The sequence below is a fragment of the Mirounga leonina genome, unplaced genomic scaffold (genome assembly GCF_011800145.1).
Source record: "Mirounga leonina isolate KUSES-001 unplaced genomic scaffold, KU_Mleo_1.0 Mir_101609, whole genome shotgun sequence".
Lineage (NCBI taxonomy): Eukaryota > Metazoa > Chordata > Mammalia > Carnivora > Phocidae > Mirounga > Mirounga leonina.
Genome location: NW_023270164.1, coordinates 1980666 through 2003190, shown reverse-complemented (window position 1 = coordinate 2003190; position 22525 = coordinate 1980666). Strand labels below are relative to the sequence as shown.

The 22525-nt window shown below is 36.3% G+C and overlaps 1 protein-coding gene across 1 annotated transcript in view; it reads right to left on the bottom strand.

The window, feature by feature from the left end:
* Positions 1-22525, bottom strand: part of CFAP47 (cilia and flagella associated protein 47) — a 494762-nt gene that overhangs the window by 183421 nt on the left and 288816 nt on the right. The window contains exons 46-47 of the mRNA XM_035002133.1: positions 6573-6580; positions 523-719 (exon numbers count right to left, since the gene is read on the bottom strand). Coding sequence (XP_034858024.1) covers positions 523-719; positions 6573-6580 — 205 coding nt within the window. The remainder of the gene's footprint in view (positions 1-522; positions 720-6572; positions 6581-22525) is intronic.

Genomic DNA, 22525 nt, shown 5'->3' with positions numbered 1-22525 from the left:
GCTTTGAGCAGACTTTTCTTAAATCTTTAATAATTAAACAAACAAAACCAATTTCTAGTCTAGAAAATTCAACATTCCTTACAAATATATTACCTTCTTCTATGCTGTAGTGTCACTTTGAGAGCCAAGCTACAGCCAGTCATTGTTCTTAGTGCCCATGAACCCATCTTAACTGTGAAGATCACAACTGAATTTGAAGCAGAGATTCTCGAGATCCTAACTGCCTGGTAGAGCCAGGAATTCCCTTTTGAGTGGGAATGTGACGATAAGTTAAGGAAGTTGGAGTTATTTTTTGAAGGAAAGAGATCCAACAGAAGTGATTAGTGCGGTGAGTAACATGGTAACATTTATATTGAAGAATAAAGCTCTGTCCTCAATGTGGAGAAATAAATGGCAGCAGGTAATGCCATTAGAAATTGTAATAGTTCAAGATGAGAGGTTTGGAGAACTTTAATTGAGACAGTGGCAGTGGGAATGGAGAAAAGTAGCCAAAAAAAAAAAGTAAGTATAAGTACCACTTACTACTGGAATATGTTGGGTAAGGGCTTCAAATGCTGGTGTTTCAAATTCAAACCTGGCTTCTGGACGTTCTTCATTTACCACACCTTCAATGCAATAGACACGCACATCATGCCGTGATATCAGCAAAATTTTACAAGGGTAGCGTCCAGGACTGAGAGGAACAAATCGTAAAGGAACTAGAACAGATCCATCTGCAACTATTAAAAAATGTTTTAAATAGCTTAGTTATTTTTGGTGGCATAAGTCCTAAAATTCATTTTGGAGTAAAGCAATATTTAATACTACTGTATTTAATTATATTGTATAATCTAGAAGAAACTAGCTTATCCTGAAGTAACACATTACCCTTAAATCGCCAGAGCATAACCACAATAACAGAATATATCTTGTGCATAGGTCATAGGAAGGTCTACTCCATAAAGTCACTCAGGGACCCATGTTGTGAAAGATACCACTATCTTCCAGGTGTACCATCAGGGACACCTCTCTTCCTTTGTTGACAGGTCAGGGGAAGAAAAGTGGCTAGAAGCTTGCTCAAGGGCTTTCCAGTGCTCAACTTAAAAGTAATACACATTACAGATGACCCTTGAACAATACAGGTTTGAACCACGCAGGTCCACTTATACGTGGGCTTTTTTCAATAAACACAGTACAGTACTAGAAATGCATTTTCTCTTTCTTAGGACTTTCTTAATATTTTCTTTCCTCTAGCTTACTTTACTGTAAGAATACAGTATACAATACATACAGCATGCAAGCTGTGTGTTAGTCAACTCTTAATGCTATTGATAAGGCTTCCAGTCAACAGTAGGCTATCAGTAGTTAAGTTTTGGGGGAGTCAAAAGTTATATAAGGATTTGTGACTGTGCGAGGGGTAGGTGCTCCTAACACCTGTATTGTCCCAGTGCCAACTGTACATTTAATTGGCCAGAACCAACCACATGGCTCTATCTAACTGAATGGGGGCTGAGAGACAGATATATGGAATATTTGGTGAGCATTATTGTTTGTTACATTTCTATGACTTAGGGGTACTCTGTCCCCTAGTAATCAAACTAATTTGCAGCTTGACCAGCAATTGGAAATAATTTTTCCATAGTTAATAACCAAGGGAAGCAGAGGTATGCCCAATTAATACTTCTCATATCACCTTGTTACACCATTAACCTTAAGTCAACAGCTAATATCAGTTCTTACAGCAGGCAGACTATACATATTGGCCTTTCCTTCTAAGCAACACTAATTTATTCTCTGAAGGTCACCATTTTCTTATTTCCATGAAATGAGAAAATAGTTATAAAAATCTCTCAATGCTAAAATAGGATGTAGTATAAGAGTTTAATGCACATTTCACTGCTAATGGCAAATTTTTTAAGTAATAGATAAAAAACAAATGATTAAAAAAAAAAAAAGTTCAAAGCCTGATTCTATAAGAGGAATTTCTCTGAAACCAAGAAAACAAATCAAGCCCATCAATCAATGGACCAGACAAGTAGTATGACATTAATTAGCTATAATTTTAATTCACTCACATTTAGCACCTCAAATGTTAAAAATGGCAAACCTGTTTTCAAATACACTGAAGTTTATGCCAAGAAAACCAGCCACATCTGCAAGAACATCAATTGCCTTAAATCATTTTAAAATCAAATTGAGGATTTGTATATGTGTGTTACCTGTTAGGTGTTATATATTATAAAAACATATTAATTACATATTATATAGCATGTTGCATATTGTGTATTGCTATATGTCATATATACTATATATAATGTTAGTATTATACATTGTATATTAAAACACACTGACAGTGGATCACATTTGAAATCTATATTACATCTAACGGAAGTTCAAGATTATCAGCTGGTCTAGAGGGAAAACAAAGGCTGTCAGAATGTTGTTATTTTTATTCCATCCTATTCAAGTACAGATTTAATTTTAGAATAAAATTTTTTCTCGTCGAAAAGGACTCCAGGCACATTTTATCATCTGTTATTCATTGATTGTTTTCATTCTGAGAGAATTGTTTGAGTTGTGGCAACATCATTTGAACAAACCAGGTGAGATAATCATCTGATCAAAATTTGTTGCTTTATTAACAGAAATAAAGAAACCTCATTGTTCTCTTTCACAAACAGACTGAAATGAAAATATTTAGATTAGGTAATTTAAATAAAATTAAACTGCTTAGAATAGGAAATTTAAGCAACTCCAACTCAACAGTAATTAACTATTCTCATCAAAGATAAAGAATCACTAGCCATTTAATAGTAAACAATAATTGAAATGCACAAGTCCCAGTATAAAGCTTCTATCAGAGGCTTTATGTTCTACACTATTTTCCTTTCCCTAAAAATATCCACTTCCTAATGATAGTGAGTCTGAAAGTGAAAGCCAAGGACATTCTTCAGTGTACATTTTCCAACTCATGAAATGTTCATGAGTAAAGACCCTAAGGAATGCACGGTGCCAGCCTCTTTCTTTGCCAGTCCGGAAAGGAATCCATCGTAACAGTGGAGTTCACGGTAAGATAGTTCTATTTTTGAAGATGTACTGATAAAATCATATGCATCGTTTCTTAAACATCCAAAATAATTCGATTTGAGTAATAAACATAAATAGGAGTATTATCATCTATTATAAATAAGAAGTCACTTCTGTTTCTGCATCCCTTCAGATGTAAAATAGCAGCTGTAGAAACCATTTTGATCTTTAGAAACTTGGAAATTTTACTGGCCACATTATGCCATCATACCATCATTGTTTTTAGGGGCAGGTTTTCTCAAAGTCCTTTCCGAATCTGCACTGGAGCAGATACCATCCATGCCCTGCCACGTCCCCTGGGCATTTAAGTCCGCCCTGCAGGCAAATGGCTTTATGGAAAACTTCTTTCTCTCTGAGGGCTTTCTCTGAGCATAGGAAGGTACTCAGCCCTCATGTGGATCAGGCCAGAAGTGATAGTTCATGCCTACCTTTGCAATCCTCAACAAATAATGTATCAAATTGGTAGAAAATTAACCCAGGGTCTTTGACCTTTAGTAGGGATAACTCTGAGGTGAATTCTACATGAACTCCTAGAGATCCCCAGTGCAACTGAGCCCAAATTGTTAACAGTGGCAACTGCCCATTAACACTACCTGAATTGGCTTCTCCTTGCTCTCTCACTCTCTCACACTCCTACCTATGGTTCCTGAGATCACCTCTCAAACTACTTGCTCTCAAGGCCTAGTTTCAGGGTCTGCTGCTGGGGATCCCCCAACCAAACACACACCGTTAGGCCCAAGAAAGAGAGCTTCCTATCAAGGGCCTCATGTTTTCTAGGGCCTTTGAGTGTCCTCTGTCATCATCTCTCTGCACATGCAAGGAGTACATGGGCCCATTGGGACAGGCCTCTAGGCAACCCAGCCGCATCCATGTTCCCAGTTCATGTGATGCCATAATTCACAGTCCAAAGAGTTGGATCCCATTCCAGGGCTTGCACAGGACTCTTCTCTTTGACAGTCCTCTCATCAGAACACTCCTAGAATTGCAGCCTAAGACGTGGCTATCAAGGGGAAGATGGAGACCAAACTTAATTACGTGGGCTGAGACATCCACAAATTTGTACATGAGAACCCCTTGTTGAAGGGGTGTTGAAGTTGAAGGAAGGAAGAGAACAGAGTGGGCATTTGGCCAGGGCCCAGCTATTCTGTGCTATCATATTCTAGTGCAAAACTCTGAGGTGGCCCAAAATTCTAAATTCAAACGTGGTCTTACAGCTTGGTTTAAAGTTATATTTGTCAAGGTGGAATAATATAATCTATTTAAAAATTTGTTAGTTTGATTTACCACTTAAAAAATTTAGACATATGGCATATGGGCTTTCATTTGTACTTTCGACCTGGTATTACCTATGTTAGGAACAATCTGGACCTGTCCTTTCCATCCCTACTCTACTCAGATGCTCAGATGTAGCTCACCTGGTGCCCTTCCCTCACAGATGATCCTGGTAACTGTGGCAGTTCCCAGGGTTCTATGATTAAAGATAACCAAATATATCTACATTTACCAGATTACAGTTACTGAAGGAAATAAAGGAAATAAAGACAGACTCTCTCTAGTGAAAGAATACATAATTTTATATGACATTAGCTACTAGAAGTCAGTGTGCTCTATAGTTTTTGAAATAACCCATAAAAATATGCTGCACTCAGATCCTAGGAAAGGTCATGGTTGGCAGAATAAGTCAATACTGCTCTTTTGGTCAGCGATCACTACGAAAACAAACTACCTCAAAACTTAGTGGTTTAAAGAAATGACCATCTATTTGCTCATGAGTCTGTGATCTGACCTCATTTGGGAAGGCTTATCTACTTTATGTGGTATTAGCTGGGCTCACTCATGATTTGGGACCTCAACTAGGAATTCTGGCCAGGAGCTCTCTAATCTATGAGATGAGCCAAATATGCTTCATATAGTACATGAAAAGTACTAGCTGCAAAAGAAAGCCCTAATATATAAATGGTTATCATATATCTGCTACTTTCACATTCCTTAGTAAACCACTGGCCAAAGCAAGTCACATGGCCAAGACCAGGGTCAACAAGGAAGGGGAGACTACATAAAATATGTGTACAGGCAGACGTGATCCACTTGAGCTTTACTGAAACAATCCACCGTGTCTTAAGTGCAAAGAAAGACACATGTATAAAACTAGTAAGGTGAGAATTAAAAATCCCATTTTCAAGTTTTAGCTCCCTTTCCTATATTGTGTGACCTTGGGCAAACAATTTAAAGAGTCTTTTTTTTTAGCATATAAATTCTTAATCTGGTTAAATTAAGGAGTAAGATTTAATCAGTGGCTTTTAAACATCTTATTTTTTGGCTTGGGGGGGTACTGTGTCTGAAAAATACCTAAGACAGAATCTCAATATACAAATATAAAGCCAAGTAACCTAGAGTTGATCTGGTTGAAGTAAGATGAGAAGCTAGAAGCTTCCATTCATTTCCACAGCCCCCCTATAGACAAACAAAAGCACTTTAAAGGAATGTCAAGGCTCTATAGAATATAATTTGATTAACTCACCTCTACTAGGTTTCTTTCTGCCTTAATATTTCATGATTAGATGAAAGTACATCAGAAATTTGGAAGAGACTGAGTAATACAGTAAAATGGTTATTAACTTCTATAGTTATTTAGGTATATTATTAGCAAGCATATCTTAATTCAGAAAATGAGGTACCAAGAGAATTACTATATTTATGATACAAATCAATTTACATAAATGAATTTATAATAAATATTTGTTGTAAATTAATGCATGAGTAATTATATTTTCCCATTTGCTAATCCCACTTCCATCTACTACTAGAAAGTTTCAGTGCAGATTTTTTTTTTTTCTATTCTACAAATAAAAAGACCAAATCACATGCTAGTTGGAATTTTCCCATTTTAGTTACTTTATTATGTTCTTATTGGCACATGAGCATCTGCCTCACAAATACTCAGGTAAAGTAAGTGATAGACTCATTGCGTGCTAACGATTGCTCATTACTGAGCTTCCTCATTTAATATCAAAAACATGAAGTATGCCATAGACTTCACATAAACAAGGAAAGGATTCATCAATTACAAATTTTAGAGTGTGTTTGATTTATTTTGTAAAATGTCTTTTTTTTTTAAGATTTTATTTCTTTATTTGAGAGAAAGAGAGACAGAGACAGAGCATGAGCAGGGGGGAGGAGGCAGGGGGAGAGGGAGAAGTAGACTGTCTGCTGAGTAGAGATCCCAGGACCCTGAGATCATGACCTGAGCCTAAGGCAGACACTTAACCGGCTGAGCCACTCAGGTGCCCCAAATGTTTTCTTTAGTAGAAGTGTAGTTTAGTATCATCCACTCAGGAAAAACTGTTTTCTGAAATGACTTGCTGCTTAAATTGTTAAATTTATTATACTATTCAATAAAGTAACAGCAATTTAAAATGATAAAGACCCACATTATTTATGGACAAATTCAGTTTTTGAAATACTGGTTAAAATGGATTTTATCACTTCAAAAGAGGCCCAACTACTTTTGCTTCTCTATCACCAGGAAGATCTCAAATAATATAACATTTAAGGGTGAAAATAGAGGGATAAAAAGAGATACAAAAAGGAAAAAAGGAAGAAAGGAAGAAGGAAGGAGGATAAAAATAAAGAGGGGGAAGTAGGAATCAAAGAAGGAAAAAGAAAGTTTGGGGGATGCTAAGAGAATGGCATATGACCTTTATTTTCCTGACCAATTCTAAATGGCTGAGAGCACTAGACTTTTTTCCCCATGAAGTTTTTTAAGTATCCGTAACCAAGAAAGACTGGTGTGCAGTCCCCTGTCAGATTTTGCTGAAAGGCAATACTTGCACATCCTCACAGGTGCCCTAAAGCATAGGAAGAAGTCCAGAGAGAGAGATCAAAGTGCAGGAATAACTGAACAGCAAAAATTGACAATTGTTTGCAGCAGAGCTGCAGTAGGGCTTAATCAGTAGAGGAAAGCCTAACCTCATTAATTGTGTTGGTCAAGTCTGGTAGGGCTTTACTAACATCCTGTCAGCTTGACCTTCCAATTACTGAAAGAAGTATAATAAAATCTCCTACTCTGAGGGTTTGTTCATTTCTCCTTCCATATGTGTCAAATTTTGCTTTACACATTTTGAGATTATGTGGTTAGGTGGAAATAAGTTCGGAATTTTTCTCTACATTGGGTGATTTTTTTAAAAAAATTAATATATTTATTTGCTTTAAAGTCTACTTACTCTAATATATTTATGTCAGCTAATTTTTGATTAGTATATACATTACTAGATATGTACATTTCTAGATATCTTACCAGGTAATTTTGTCAACAGCATAAAGCTGCATTTCACTTTCTATTCTCAAAATATCAACTTTCACAGTTTAGTCTGTTTATATTTATCATGATTAATGATATACAAATACATTAACATTAACACAAATGTTGAACATCTCATATGGTACCTCTCTGTACCACAACCTTCCTTTAATTCTTCTCTGTTCTTGCATTCTACTGGACTCATCAAAGTTTTCTTTTTCTTTTATGCCTCTACTGGTTCAGAAATTATATATTCTGGGGTGCCTGGTTGGCTCAGTTGGTTAAGTGTCCGACTTTCCCTCTCAGGTCTTAATTTTAGATTCGTGAGTTCAAGCTCAGTGTTGGGCTCCATGATGGGCATGAAGCCTACTTAAAAAAACATGGGCGCCTGGGTGGTGCAGTCACTTGGGTGTCTGACTCGGTTTCGGCTCCGTTCATGATCTCACGGTCTCTTAGGGTTTGGGGATTGAGCCCTCAGTCAGACGCTGCATTCAGTGCAGAGTCTGCTTAAAAAAAATAACTCTCCCTCTCCATCTCCCCCCCTCAAATAAATAAATCTTAAAAAAAAAATTATATATATCCTATCTCTCTATTTTTTGGTTGTCCCAAGTTTTCAACATTTACACTTTATAAAAAATGTATTAAAATTGTTCAAACCTCTTCCCCCCAAATGCAAAAACCTTACATGTCTGATGGCAAAACCCATCCCCCTGATAAAGTTATTATCTAGTACTTGAGTTCACTTTGCTTTTAGAACACCTGAGTTATTCATTATTATTTCCATAGTCAATGCTCATTGAGATTTACACACATTTATTGATAGTTTTAATAACCACTATTACTGGATCCTATTTCTTTTTTCTGAATTCAATTTCCTTCATTCCGAAGTAGGTTCTCCATTTGTTCTTTTAGTAAGTATCTATGAGTTTTAAATTGTCTCAATCTCATTGTTGGACTGGAAATACTTTTATTTCATCCTTACTCTTGAGTGATAGTTTACTGGGATTTAAAATTCTAGGCTGACAGTTAATTTGCCTCAGCACTGTAATTCCACATTCTTCTGGCTTCTATTCTTACTGTTGGGAATTCTACCTTTGCTATAATTTTTATTCCTTTGAAAATCGTGGTTTTTTGTCTTGTTTTTCAGAATTTCTCTTGTGTTTGTCCTTCTATAGTTTCACTATAACCCATTTAAGTGTGAATTTAGGTGTCACTCTCTTATCTTTTAGCATTAATAGAATCATTTCTGCCTTTTCTTTTCTCGTTTGCTTGTATAAAAAGGAGAGGGGTATCTCTCCGAGGTGGTCACTTGTACAGGGTCTCAGCCTCCTTTTACTTTGCAGCGATTTCTTAGATCTGCATGTGGAGGTAACTCGGTGCATCCCCGTGGGCCAATTTCCTGTAGCAAAGAAGCACCCATCTATTAGATGTAGGGAGGATAGTGTCTTACATCCATTGGCAGTTTTCAAATAAGCTTGGGAAAATTGACGTTTTAGAAAATTGCATTATCTTCCTATTAATGGATAAACTCTAATGTCACCAGTAACATGAACCACAAATCACTTGGACTCTTCCCATCTCTGTACATGCTAGATTCTATACAGCCTTGGTAGAATGACGTTCCTCCACATTTTCCCCAATGGTTACAGTCATTTTAATTCCAGGGGGTTTGGATCTTCAAGAGGAATGCAGAAAAAGAAGTCTTAGTAAGAGGGCCTCCTTAGAAAGTATTTTACATGGATTCATTTCCTCATCAGAAAAAAGTTTTAAAAGACACCTACTATGTGCCAGAAGGGATGCAATAAGGAGGTGGCTTCCAAGTTTTCTGGTAGGTGCAGATAATAAATTTCTGAGGAAAAGACAGATTATGGGACTAGACTGTTTCCTCTTTATACTTAAATTTTCTTTTAATTAGGCATGAGCTGTGGAGGCTATTAAATGTGTTTTTCAATCAGGCCACATCAGCTCAGTAATTACTGGGAATTTCTCAAAGGACTTATGTAAATGGATGGCTGTTATCTTTCCTTTCCATTGCCACTGAATTTTTGAATTTCTGTATGTATTCATGGATCATTTAATGGAAAATTAGAAGAGAGCTTATTATGGAGTTGCAGCTTGCCAATATTTTAACTAGGAAATTGTCTCTTCTTTCTACATAATTTTTTAAGACAAAATTTCCAAAAGAACTGAAATAAAATTTCTAATTAACCCCTCCATGAGGAAGGAGCAAAAGATTATTGATGGTAAATTAACTGTCTTTTGAATTTTCAATTCCAAATACCATAAACTTTCTCTAACTGTCATATGTTAAAAATAAAATCTGTTTTAAACAGAGTTGATTTATAAGTTCTCATAGATTGATTTACTAAGAGTGCAAATTAGTTTAAGCTGTTAGCAAGCCAATAAACAACACATTCCCTAGGACTTAAACTAGGGGAAAAGGCTTATGCAATTTTTGATTAAATGTCTTCCTTAATGCATTATTGCATAGCATATGTTCACTATTGAAGATCTAATAGAAAGATTAAGATGCCATTTAAAGTTCATATTTGTTTTTGCTTTCAGGCTCTATGTCCGTAGATAAAAAACAATAAAAAGCAAAGTGGGAGACATTGATAGACTGAAAGTATCTTACAATAAAACTGTGAGGATAAATAATATATACACAGTCTTGGATATTACAATTATGTTGACTTGGTTATAGCAAATTATTTGAATTAAAGTATGTTTTCTTTGATAATACAGGACACAATCATGTTTCATTAATGTATGGCGTGAAGACGAAAGAACCTGGGGCTGGCAGAACCCCCAAATGTTAGGACAAGACACAGATTAACAACTGAACAAGCTGGAAACTTTTACTCTGGGAGGACAGGTATGGGAAAGGCAGCCAGACGAGAAAGGAGAATTAGTCACACATTTGTGACTGGGATTTTCAAAAATAGAAGTGAAATTATAATCAAGTATGTGGACCAGAGATAAGAAAAACTAGGTCTGATTGATGTCAGAGACCTGTACTACAGTCAAGAAAGACAAGGGATCCCAAGTTCAGAGGCAAGATTCTTCTTTGAGGGAACTTGGGCTGTCTAGGACAAGAGTAGATGGCAGGAAGAGTGAGTATACCAGTACCTAGTGAGGGAGTCTGAAAACAACTAGCTTGGATTTTAAGAAACAGAGTAGAAACTTTTACCTGGGTACTGAAACACAAGGGAGAGAGGAAGATGCATCACAAGGATGGGAGCATAGAAAGGAGCCAGGGCTGACAGATTAATATTACAGTAGAACTCATGAGACTGCAGGCATGACAGGGGAGACTGGTGGACAGCACAGATGGGTGCCTAGATCCCAGGTCTCAGATGAGAGCAGGCTCAGGACCTGGGATGAAGTTTGTGAGCAGAGATGGTAGGGGAAAGGGAAAGAAACTGGATATTGTCTATGAAAGCTGCTGACAGTGTAACAAGAATTCTTTAAAATATTAACAGTAAGACAACATTGTTGTATGGCATCCATTTCACCTGCTTCCTGAGATTCCCTTGGTTCTGCCACCTCCAGCAACCTCAGCTACTTGTCCCGCCTCCATGTTCCTCAGCCTGAGGATGACCGGCAACTTCCTTCAGAACTAATGGAGCCAACCCCTTGGCTGCTGCTTGAGGGACAGGTAGATCAGTCCCAAATTCAGAATTTCTGGCTCCTCTTGCCATGGTAGGGCATGGAACCTGGCATTCTGTGGGGCCAGGGAAGGCCACCTCAAAGCCAAGGGCCATTAACTCCCATGGAGTAAAATCTGGCAAATAGGTACAGGAGACAGGAGGTAAACATGAAGACAAAACTCCTTTCCTTCCTCTTTCACAATGATTGCTAGGGGCGCTTTTCACATAGTTTTTCAAAGTGATACCTGCTGAGCAACCTGTTGCATCTATTCATGTAGGTAAATAGTGGACAGTGAGAAAGCCGCTCAAGCATCATTCATTGTTTTGCTTCCCATTCTTCCCTTGTTTCTCTTTTCTCCCCCTCTCATTGCCCTGAGTTTGCACCTCCCAAGTAGAGCATCAGTATTTAATTCTTGCATCAGGCTTCATTGTCTAGGGGACTCAAACTAAGATAATCACTAACCTAAGAATAAAGAGCAATGTGACTTTTTAATGCAGCATTGCATAACGGAAAAAGCAACAAAGACTTAGACTTGGGTGCTTACTCAGGAGACTTGATGTGACCTCTTACATGGCCTCCTAAAGGGATTTTAATTTTCTGGGCCTGACTTTCTCCATTTGTAAAATGGAGATGTCAAGTGGTGGCATTACACTGCACAGCAATGGATCCCCAACTCTAATATGTGGATTAACTCTGACAGTGATTTGGAAGGAAACTTTTATTTTTTTATACATTTATTTATTTATTTGAGAGAGAGGAGGGGAGGGGCAGAGGGAGAGAGAGGCTTAAGCAGAGTCCACGCTGAACACAGAGCTTGAAGCTGGGCTCAATCTCACAACCCTGAGATCACAACCTGAGCTGAAACCAAGAGTTCAATGCTCAACTGACTGCACCACCCAGGCGCCCCACTTCCAATAAATTTTTTTTTTAAGTAGGCTCCATGCCCAGTGCGGAGCCCAATGCGAGGCTTGAATTCACCAGCCTGAGATCAAGACCTGAGCTGAGATCAAGAGTCAGACACTTAACCGACTGAGCCACCCAGGCACCCCGGAAACTTTTAAAATACAAGTTCCTAGACCTCTTCCAACCTGGGAGTGATTCAGTAGGTCTAGACTTGGATCTGGAAACTGTATTTTGTAAAAGACATCCAGGTGTCCCTGATGTATAACCAGGGTTGGCAACTAAGCAACGTGGGGAGAGCACAGGCTTCAGATACTGCAATTCTCAAATCACTTCCATTTGTGTCAGAAATCCAACTAAAACTGCAGGGACCATAGAGGTAGTTTGTTGACCCACTAATTGGCAATATACAGAAGGAATGACCACCGTTACAATGATATCATCCAGAAATACACCTGAAATCTTAAGATGTCATCCTTCTTTCTCTATGCTGACCTCATTCTTGGAGACTCTACCCACTTACCCCAGACTTATATTTTACCAGCTTAGCAGACCTGGGGGGGAAAATAAATCCCTTTTCCAAAATTCCAGCAAAGGTCCCAAGTCTGACTGTCCCTAAATCAACTGTGGACAACTGAAGCCCTGAAACAATTTTTGTAACCAGGTGAATAAACACTCCAGTGATGAGAAAGTAAGGAGACAAGCACTTATCAGTTTGAGTTGTGTATAAGGGTTCTCATGTGCCCAATTGCTGTCATTTCTACTAGTCCATAAGCTTCCTGAGGACAAACAGTATGATTTCTTCATCATTTGAATTCCCTTAAAACAAATCCAAATGAATGAGTGAAATGCTTTTAAATCTTCAATAAAATATAATGAAGTTTCTAACAAAAATACAAAACATATGAAGAATGGAAGAGGTACAAGTACTATAATTAAACAATAAACTTTTAGGACAAATAATTAAATGAAATGCAACACAGCTTAGATACGGATACAGATATAGATTATTAATTAAATCATTTTTATTTATCCTTTAAAATCATTTTTATATGTGAGAAAATATATACTATGCCCAGAAAAATCAATCTAAGCTATCAATCCTCCACAGAAATTCTTTATTTTTTAAGTTTTTTTTCTCCACAAAAATTCTTTCCTAACTTTCCCAGGAAGCATTTCCAGTTCTTTCTCTCCATATTAAGATTTACTGGAATCACACAATTACAGCTCAAATATTGTGTTAAAGATCTATATATCACTGTATAATTTCCACCTCAAAAATCACAATGTTAACTGGAAGTCTAAAATCTCTCCTTAAGTCAGAGAAAGACAAATATTATATGATCTCATTTATATGCAGAATCTAAAAAACAAACAAAAAAATGAACAAATAAAAAAAAAACTAGAAACAGAACCACCAATACAAAGAACAAACTGATGGTTGCCAGAGGGAGGGATGGGGAGATGGGCAAAATGGGTGGAGGGGTCTGGGAGATACAGGCTTCCAGTTATGGAATGAATAAGTCATGGAGATGAAAGGCACAGCATAGGGAATACAGCCAATGATATTGTAATAGCATTGCATGGTGACAGATGGGAGCTACACTTGTGGTGAACATAAACCTGCAGCATAACATATAGACTTGTCCAATCACTATGTCATACACCTGAAAATAATGTAACATCATGCGTTGGGTATACTTCAATCAATCATTCAATCAATAAATATAAAATTTCTTTTTCTGAAAAAAACCAAGGTTGTTGGCTAAAAATAAAATTTTTTAAAAATGACGTTTCTAAAGGGGATTTTATACAAAAGGGAGACACTCAGTGTTCCAATCAGGTTACAACCTGCCACAAGTCAGGCAAAGAAAAGAACTGAAGAAGAGATATCCTGAAATGGAAAGAGACAGGAGTGAACATTCTCAGCAGCTCAGTCATTTGCCCACCCAAGGGTGGCTTGGGCTGAGGCCAGAATACAAGAGCACATGACCCAATTTTCTGACTCAGCTGAGGAATCTGTAAGCAGTGATATGAATTGAGGAGAATACTCTGATCAACAGGACTGATCCCTACACCCAGTAGTGTGATTAGGGAAGAGCCTCAAAAGGTTCAGTTATTGCCCATGAATACATTCTCCAAAGGTGATGCATTATCAGTGACCCAGATTAGGATAAAAAGTATTACGGAAAGCAGGATAATCAATAAAATATAAATATCAATGGTCAGACCTAGAAATTTGTATATAAGGTGTTAATAGGTTTATCTTTTAAGTGCCCACTCACCTGCTGACCACTGAAACTACATAGTTTCTTCTTTCACTCTATCACCAGACCCCCTTTTCCTAATGGTAGATCCCAACTATGCTTCTACATGAAGTCAGTTAGGTACACCTGGGGCAGCCCTCCACATCCCAGAGGTGGTTACGAGGCACCTCTCTGAGAAAAGACAAGATTATTATTTCCTTCCACAAGAGCTGTGATCACACCAGCTGTCATGACACTTATTAAAACACAGAAGAGAGAGATCAAAATATCTTAAGCATAACGGACAAAATGAAAATTCTCTAAGATTCTATGTTTAATGGTAAAATAAAGAAACTTAGTAACATAGGATTGGTAAATAATCATAGACATAATACTGAAAAGAAGCTAACTTCAAATACCTTCATTATGTTTTATTACACCTATGTGTGATATTACAATAGAATGTGCCACTGGTTCCCATTCATTGCATTCAAATGAGTACTACAATTGCCCATAAACTTAAGAACAAAATTCTATTTCAGACACTGTTTTTCCACTGACTTTTATTTTAAAAAAATGAAGTTTTTTCTGTTCACCAAAAAAAAAATGATATAGCAACAACAAAGAAAACTGCAATTTTCTAAACTACATTAAGTACACTTACCTAACTACTTTCTTGATTTCTGAATTTCACTATACTAAAGTTCTGTGCATTAAATTTAATACACCTTAATTAAAATCACTTCTGAACCCCCGTGCATGAAAATATAAAATGAATTCATAAAATAAAATTGTACCTTCAATTTATTTTTCCAAAAAATAAGAAAAAAAAGTGACTATTATACCAGAACTTTCAAATATTAGAATAAAAATTGATCAACCAAGGAGATAAGAACATGTAATTATTTTCAATCAGATATTATATGGATAGAAACAACTGATATAAAAGAGAAATGGCTGAAAATTATAAACAGAGCTAACAATTATACACATCTAATATGTCAGTCTAGTCACTAACAATTTGTAGACCATTTGAAACTGAAAACCAGATGCTGGGCCTTTTTTATTGAAACAGTGAAGTCAAAGTTTGGGTTAAGTTCTCATTTGGCTAGTCATATTTCTCCATACCACAATCACTGTCAACACATCTAACTAGCTTGTTATCCAAAGAAGTAATACCCTGAGTCACAAGATTGAAAGAATAAGACACAGAAAAGCAACAACCGATAATGAATATGTCACTCAGAATATGCCCCAAGGATGGCAAACACTAGGGACAATTTTCCACATCAAATTCTGAAAGACAAGGATCTTCTCTATTGTGGTCACTGCTGTATCTTGGGTGCCTTAACATTGCTTATCTATACACAGTAAGCTCTCAATAAATATTTGTTGAATAAAGTATCCCGTAATCTAGCAGCTTTGTTCCAAAGAGGCTAAAGATCATATGTTCTAGAGTGAATTATGCAATTATGTCACTATCTACTTGATTCTAGTTAAATTGCTTACCCTCTCTGTGTTTCAATTTCCTCATCTATAAAATGTGGAAGCTGGGCTAAATCAGTAGCTTTCAAATTATATTCATCAGAATCCCAGCCTCATGAGAATGTGCTTCATGAACCATTGCTGTGTTATAATAACAGGTCAGCGGAGGACAAGCAGACCAAGTTCTGAAGCATCTTCTCTGGTTTTGAACAGAGAAGCTTTCTATTTACCTGATTTAGATATTGGGTGTTTCATAATATTTCAACCTCCCTCCCTAAACAACTCTTGTTATTGTTAATATATTCTTAAATAATCAGTGGGTCAAGAAAAAATCTCAGGAAATTAGAAAATACTTTATGACTAATGAAAATAAAGATAAAACATACAGACGCTTACAGGATTAAGCTCAAGTCGTAATTTATAGCTGCAAATGCCTATAGGGAATTTTATAACTATAAATGCCTACAACAAAGAAGAAAAGTGATCTGAAATCAATACCCTAAACATTCACTTTAAGACACTGGAGAAAGAAGAGCAACCTAAACTGAAAGAAAGTAGAATGAAAAAAAATAAAGATTAAAAGAGAAATTAATGAAATAGAGAAAACAACAGAGAAATCACTGAAACCAAAAGCTAGTTCTTTGAAAAGATCAACAAAATTGACAAACATTTAGCTAAATGGAACAAGAAAAAAAAAAGAAAATATTCAAATTATTAGAATCAGAAATGGAAGTAGGGACATTACTTCTGCCATACAGAAACAAAATGGAATGTAAGAAAATGGTATAAACAATTGTATACCAAAAATTACACATTTTAAGTGACACAAACCACTGAAACTGCCTCAAACAGAAAGAGACAATCTAAACGGATCTACATAACAAGTAAAGATACTTAATGAGTAACTAAAACTCTCCCAACAAAGAGAAGCCCATGGCCAGATGGCGTCACTGATGAATTATACCAAACACTTAAAAAAGAATCAACACCAATCCCTCTGAAATGCTTCAACAAAAATAAAAGAGAAAGGAACATTTCCTAACTCATTCTATAAGGCCAGTATTACTACACAGACATCATAAGAAAAACTGTAGACCCAAATTTCTTTTTTTTTTAAAGATTTTATTTATTTATTTGAGACAGAGAGAATGAGAGAGAGCATGAGAGGGAGGAGGGTCAGAAGGAGACGCAGAACCCCCACTGAGCAGGGAGCCCGATGCGGGACTCGATCCCGGGACTCCAGGATCATGACCTGAGCTGAAGGCAGTCACTTAACCAACTGAGCCACCCAGGCGCCCTAGACCCAAATTTCTTACGAATATCAAAGCAAAAACCAATGAAAGGCTAGCAAATAGAGTTCGGCAACATATAGAAGAATTATCGGCAACATATAGAAGAGGTGCTAGGGATGCCATAACAAAATACGATAGACTAGGTATCTTATAAACAACACATTTATTTATCACAATTCTGGAGGCTGGAAGTCTAAGGATGAGGTACCAGAAGAGTCAGGTGAGGACCCTCTTCGGGGTTTCAAATTTCTCTTTGTATCCTCACATAACAGATAGGGTGAACTAGCTCTCTGGGACAACTTTTACAAGGATACTAAACCCATTCATGAGGGCTGTGTCCTCATGACCCAATCACCTCCCAAAGGCCATACCTCCTAATTACCATCACCTTGGCCATTAGGTTTTCAACATATGAATTCTGAGGAGCCCAAAACATTCAAACCATGATATTTATCACAGGGATGCAAGGTTGGCTTAACATCCAAAAATCAATGAATACACTATGCTATAACAATAGAGTAAAAGAAACAAAATCTACATGTTTATCCCAATTATGCAGAAAAATAATTTGAAAAAATACAATGCACTTTCATGAGAAAAGCACTCAACAAACTAGGAAGAGATGGGAACTTCCTCAACCTCATAGAGGGCACCTATAAAATACCTACAGCTATCATGATGCTTAATGATTAAAGACTGGATTCTTTCTCCATACATTCAAGAAGAAAAGAATGTCCCCTCTTATTGCTTCTATTTAACATTCTACTGGAGGTATTAACCAGATCAATTAGGTAAGAAAAAGAAATATAACCAATCCATTTCAGAAGGGAAGATGTAAGACCATCTCTTTATGCATATAATATTATATTGTATATAGAAAATCCTAAGGAACCCAATAAAACAGAATTTAAAAAATCGATCCATCAAGGTTACATGATACAATTTTAATATACAGCAATCAGTTGTATTTCTATACATTTGCGATGAATAATCCAAAAATGAAATTAAGAAAACAATTCCATTGGTAATATCATGAAAAAGATTAAAATATTTAGGAATATATTTAACAAAAGAAGTACAAAACTTTTACTCTTAAAACTACAAAACACTGTTGAAAGAAATTAAGGAATATCTAATGAAATGGAAAAATATTTTATGGTCATGAATCACAAGACTTAATATTGTTAAGATGACAATCCTCGGGGCGCCTGGGTGGCTCAGGTGGTTAAGCATCTGCCTTCGGCTCAGGCCATGATCCCAGGGTCCTGGAATCGAGCCCCACATCGGGCTCCTGGCTCAGCGGGGAGCCTGCTTCTCCTTCTCCCTCTGCCTCTCTCCCTGCTCATGCTTTCTCTCTCTCTCTCGTATCTCTGTGTCTCAAATGAATAAATAAAATCTTAAAAAGAAAAAAAAGATGACAATCCTCTCCAAATTGATTTATAAATTCAATGCAATACCTATCAGGCGGCCAGTTGGCTTGCTTGCAGAAACTGACAAGTTGATTTTAAAATCCGTGTGGAATTGTGAGAATATCAGAACAGCCAAACAATCTGGTTAAAAAAGGGCAATGTAGTCGGACTCACACTTTCTGATTTCAAAACCTACTACAAAGCAATAGTAATCAGAAAAATGTGATACTGGCCTAAGGAAAGACATATAGATCAATGGGATAAAATAGAAAACCCAGAAATAAACCACGTTATTTATGGTCAACTGGTTTTCAACAAGGGTGTCAAGATACATTAATGCAGGAAGAATAGTATTTTATTTTTATTTAAAGACCCATTTATTTATGGGGCACCAGAGTGGCTCAGTCGGTTGAGCATCTGCCTTCAGCTCAGGTTGTGATCCCAAGGTCCTGGGATCGAGTCCTGCATCGGGCTCCCTGCTCCTTGGGAGCCTGCTTCTCCCTCTGCCTCTGCTGCTACCCCTGCTTGTGCTCTCTCTCTCTTAAAAAAAAAAGACCCATTTATTAAGAGAGAGAGAGAGCACAAGCAAGTGAGGGGAGGGGCAGAGGGAGAATGAGAGGGGAAGCTGACTCCCCACTGAGCGCTGAGCCTGATGAGATGCGGGGCTGGATCTCACAACCCTGAGACCACAACCTGAGCCAAAACCAAGAGTCGAATGCTCAATCGACTAAGCCACTCAGGCACCCCAGAAGAACAGTATTTTCAATGAATGGTTCCAAGACCAGTGGGACAGCCACATTCAAAAGAATGAAGTTAGACCCTTACCTCAAACAATATACAAATATTGACTCAAAATGGACCTAAATGTAAGGACTAAAGCTATAAAATTCTGAGAAGAAAATAGAGCTAAATTTTCATGCCCTCAAATTTGGCAGTGGATTCTGAAATATGATATCAAAAGCAAGAAACACAATCACCAACACAAATAGATCAATTAGACTTCAAAGGACAGTCTCAAGAGAGTGAAAGGACAACCCACAGAATGGAAGAAAATATTTGCAAATCAAGTATCTATCTGATAAAGTATTGTACCTCAAGTATAGATAGAACACTTGTAAATCAAGAAGAAAAGGACAACTCAACTTAAAAAATGGGTACAAGATCTGAATACACATTTATACAAATGATCCATAAATAGCCAATAAGTACATGGAAAGAAGCTCAACATGCTGAGGCACCAGAGAAATGCAAATCAAAAGCACATAAGATACCATTTCTACCCACTAGGATCACTAAAATTAAAAAGTCAGATAATAAGGAGTGTTGCTGATGATGCGGGGATACTGGAACACTCACACACTGCTGGTAAAATGTAAAATGGTACAGTCACTTTGGAAAACAGTCTGGCAGTTCCTCAAATGTTTAAACATAGTCACCATGTGACCCAACAGTTCTACTTACAGCTATATATACACACCCAAGAAAAGTGAAAACGTATGTTCACCCAAAAATTTGCACAAAAATGTTTACAGCAGCATTATTCATGGTAGGGAAAAGGTAGAAGCAACCCAAATGTTCATCAACTGATCAGTGGAAAAACCAAATGTGTTAGTCATACAATGGAATATTCGGCCATTAGAAGGAATGAAGTATGGATACATGATATAACATGGATGAACTATGAAAACATTATGCTAAGTGAGAGAAGCCAGTCATAAAATACCACATATGACATGATTTCTTTAATATGAAATCTCCAGAATAGGCAAGTCTATGTAGAGAGAAAAATTAATGATTGCTTAGGGCTGGGGAGAGGGGTAGATGAGAGGCAGTTGATAGCTAAAGGATACTGAGTTCCCTTTTGAGGTGATATAAATGCTTTAAAATTGACTGTGGTAATGGTTACTTGTATCTATGTAATATATTGAAAACCACTGAATTATATACTTTAAATAAACTGGTGAACCACATGGTATGTGAATATCTTAATAAAGTTATTAAAAATGAAATACATAAATAAATAGAAGAATAAAGCTTTAAGCATGAGTATAGATAAATATCCTTTTTTTTTTTGCTTGATGTAAATTCAGATTTATATCAGGTATTTATAAGATAAGTATTGTCTTTTATGATTATAATTACAAGTCTTCTTGAAAGGTAGACTATAACAGAAACTATTACATTTATAATTAAATATAAACTTAAAGATCTCAGATAGAGAATATGTTCTCTACTTTTCCTGGTTTTTGTTCTTCTTGATCTTATGAGATTTAAATGTAGTATATGGATTAGTAATTTCCTTCTAGAATTTAATAACATTCTTTTATACACTGTATTTGGACTTGATGATTTACAATTGTGGCAATCCTATATGAAAAATACATTTGAATTATATTTCTAAGTGAATTAAGGAACTATTTCAAAAGCTTTTGTAAATTTAAAAGGAGTTTAAAAAAAAGTGTAACAAATATATCACCACAAGTTTATAGCTCTTTTGAGAAAAATGAACAGCACATTTCTAAGATTAGGTGATTTGGTGATGTGGACAATAAAGTATAGTGGATTGTTTCAATTTAACTCAGTTTAATCATTAAACCTAACATTTTAATTGGTACTCTGTTAAATGAAATTACTTTTTTTCTATTTGAAATGCATTTGTGGCTATTTGATGTAACTTGGAGATGTAGGGTTTATTTGTCAAAAACAGTTAATAAATTTTAAGCAGGAATTTTGATTTTGATTGCAACAATTCTGCAGTCTTATTTTCATACTGAAGGATAATTTAGCCATTAAAATAATATATTTAATCCTTATAAAGTGGATAGAAACACATATAGGGTTAGTTATAAATAATAAATTTTTAGTATAGTTTATAAGCACATTACATATTAAACTGCTGTCATGGAAAGATTTAGTGAATATTTGTCACCTATTAGACCGCTAATTATTAGCAAATGTTAGAAAAGTCAGAAAATTGGATTCAAATGGGAGAAGGTACAGGAGAACAGTGTTCCTACAATATGCACTTCCAATATGTCTGCCACATATCCCTTGAGAGAGAACAAGAAATTGGGTCAATGTAAAATACTAGAAACTGAAGAGATAACCTTAGAAATGAAGGTTTTGAGCTCTGTGTAAATGATCAGCAAAACCAGCCTAGAGCATTTTGTTTGAGTGTTCTTGTACATATTTTTCACGGAGGGCACAAAACACACAGGACCCTCTATATTAGGGAGGTAATAAGTGTTCCTGGATCCACTGGAGATTTCCTGTTTACCTATACCCTTTTAAGGTCCATAAAACTCTTCCTGTCCATAAATTTCAACATCCCCAGAGCCACAAGTAGATGAGAGTTTAAGTCAAGACCTACAACCAGGTAAAAGTCTAGGTTTTATGAGGCCTGAGGCTTTTAAAATATAGGGACCTTCTTCAAGAGAAAGAACATAAAATCGCAAATATAAAACTAGATAGAGACTAAGAAGGGGGGGGTCAAAAAAGTGAAAAATCATAAAATTTATGTCTTTGGTAGTATAGTAAATCTGCCTCTGAAATCACTAAATGTCTCAGTAATATCTCATGGTCAGATTTAATAGTTCTAGTGCCTAGAGGTGAAGTACTTTAAGGGAGACAAGACTAGAGTATAATTAATAGCCAACATTTATTAGGTATATCATATAGCATTTAAATTCTTAACATATGTCATCTCATTAAATCTGCACCTCATTGAGAAGAAATAGATGTGATTACTTTTTCCATTTGTGAGGTACTGATGAAGACCTGAATCATTAACAGTGGGAGTAGAGAAGAAAAGGAAATAAATTACAGAAAATTTAAAACTACAAGATGAATTGTAGGTATGAGCTCAAAAGAGAGAAGCTTCAAGCAGTATGCCCAGATTTCTAATATAAGAGACAGGGTGGATATATGTCCCACCATATGAAAAGATAAAGATTATATGCTAAGGAACAAATCAATGGAGAATAATAATAATACATTCATTTTGAATCTGAGGGATAAATCTCTCTATTTGTGTATCTATTTGCATACACACACACACACACACATATATAGGTAGGCATGTCAAATGCCTCTGAATATCTAAGTTGAAAATAGAAGGAAAAGGGTGGGAATAAAGATAAACATTAGGGATGTTAATGGTAGTTTTAACTATAGGAG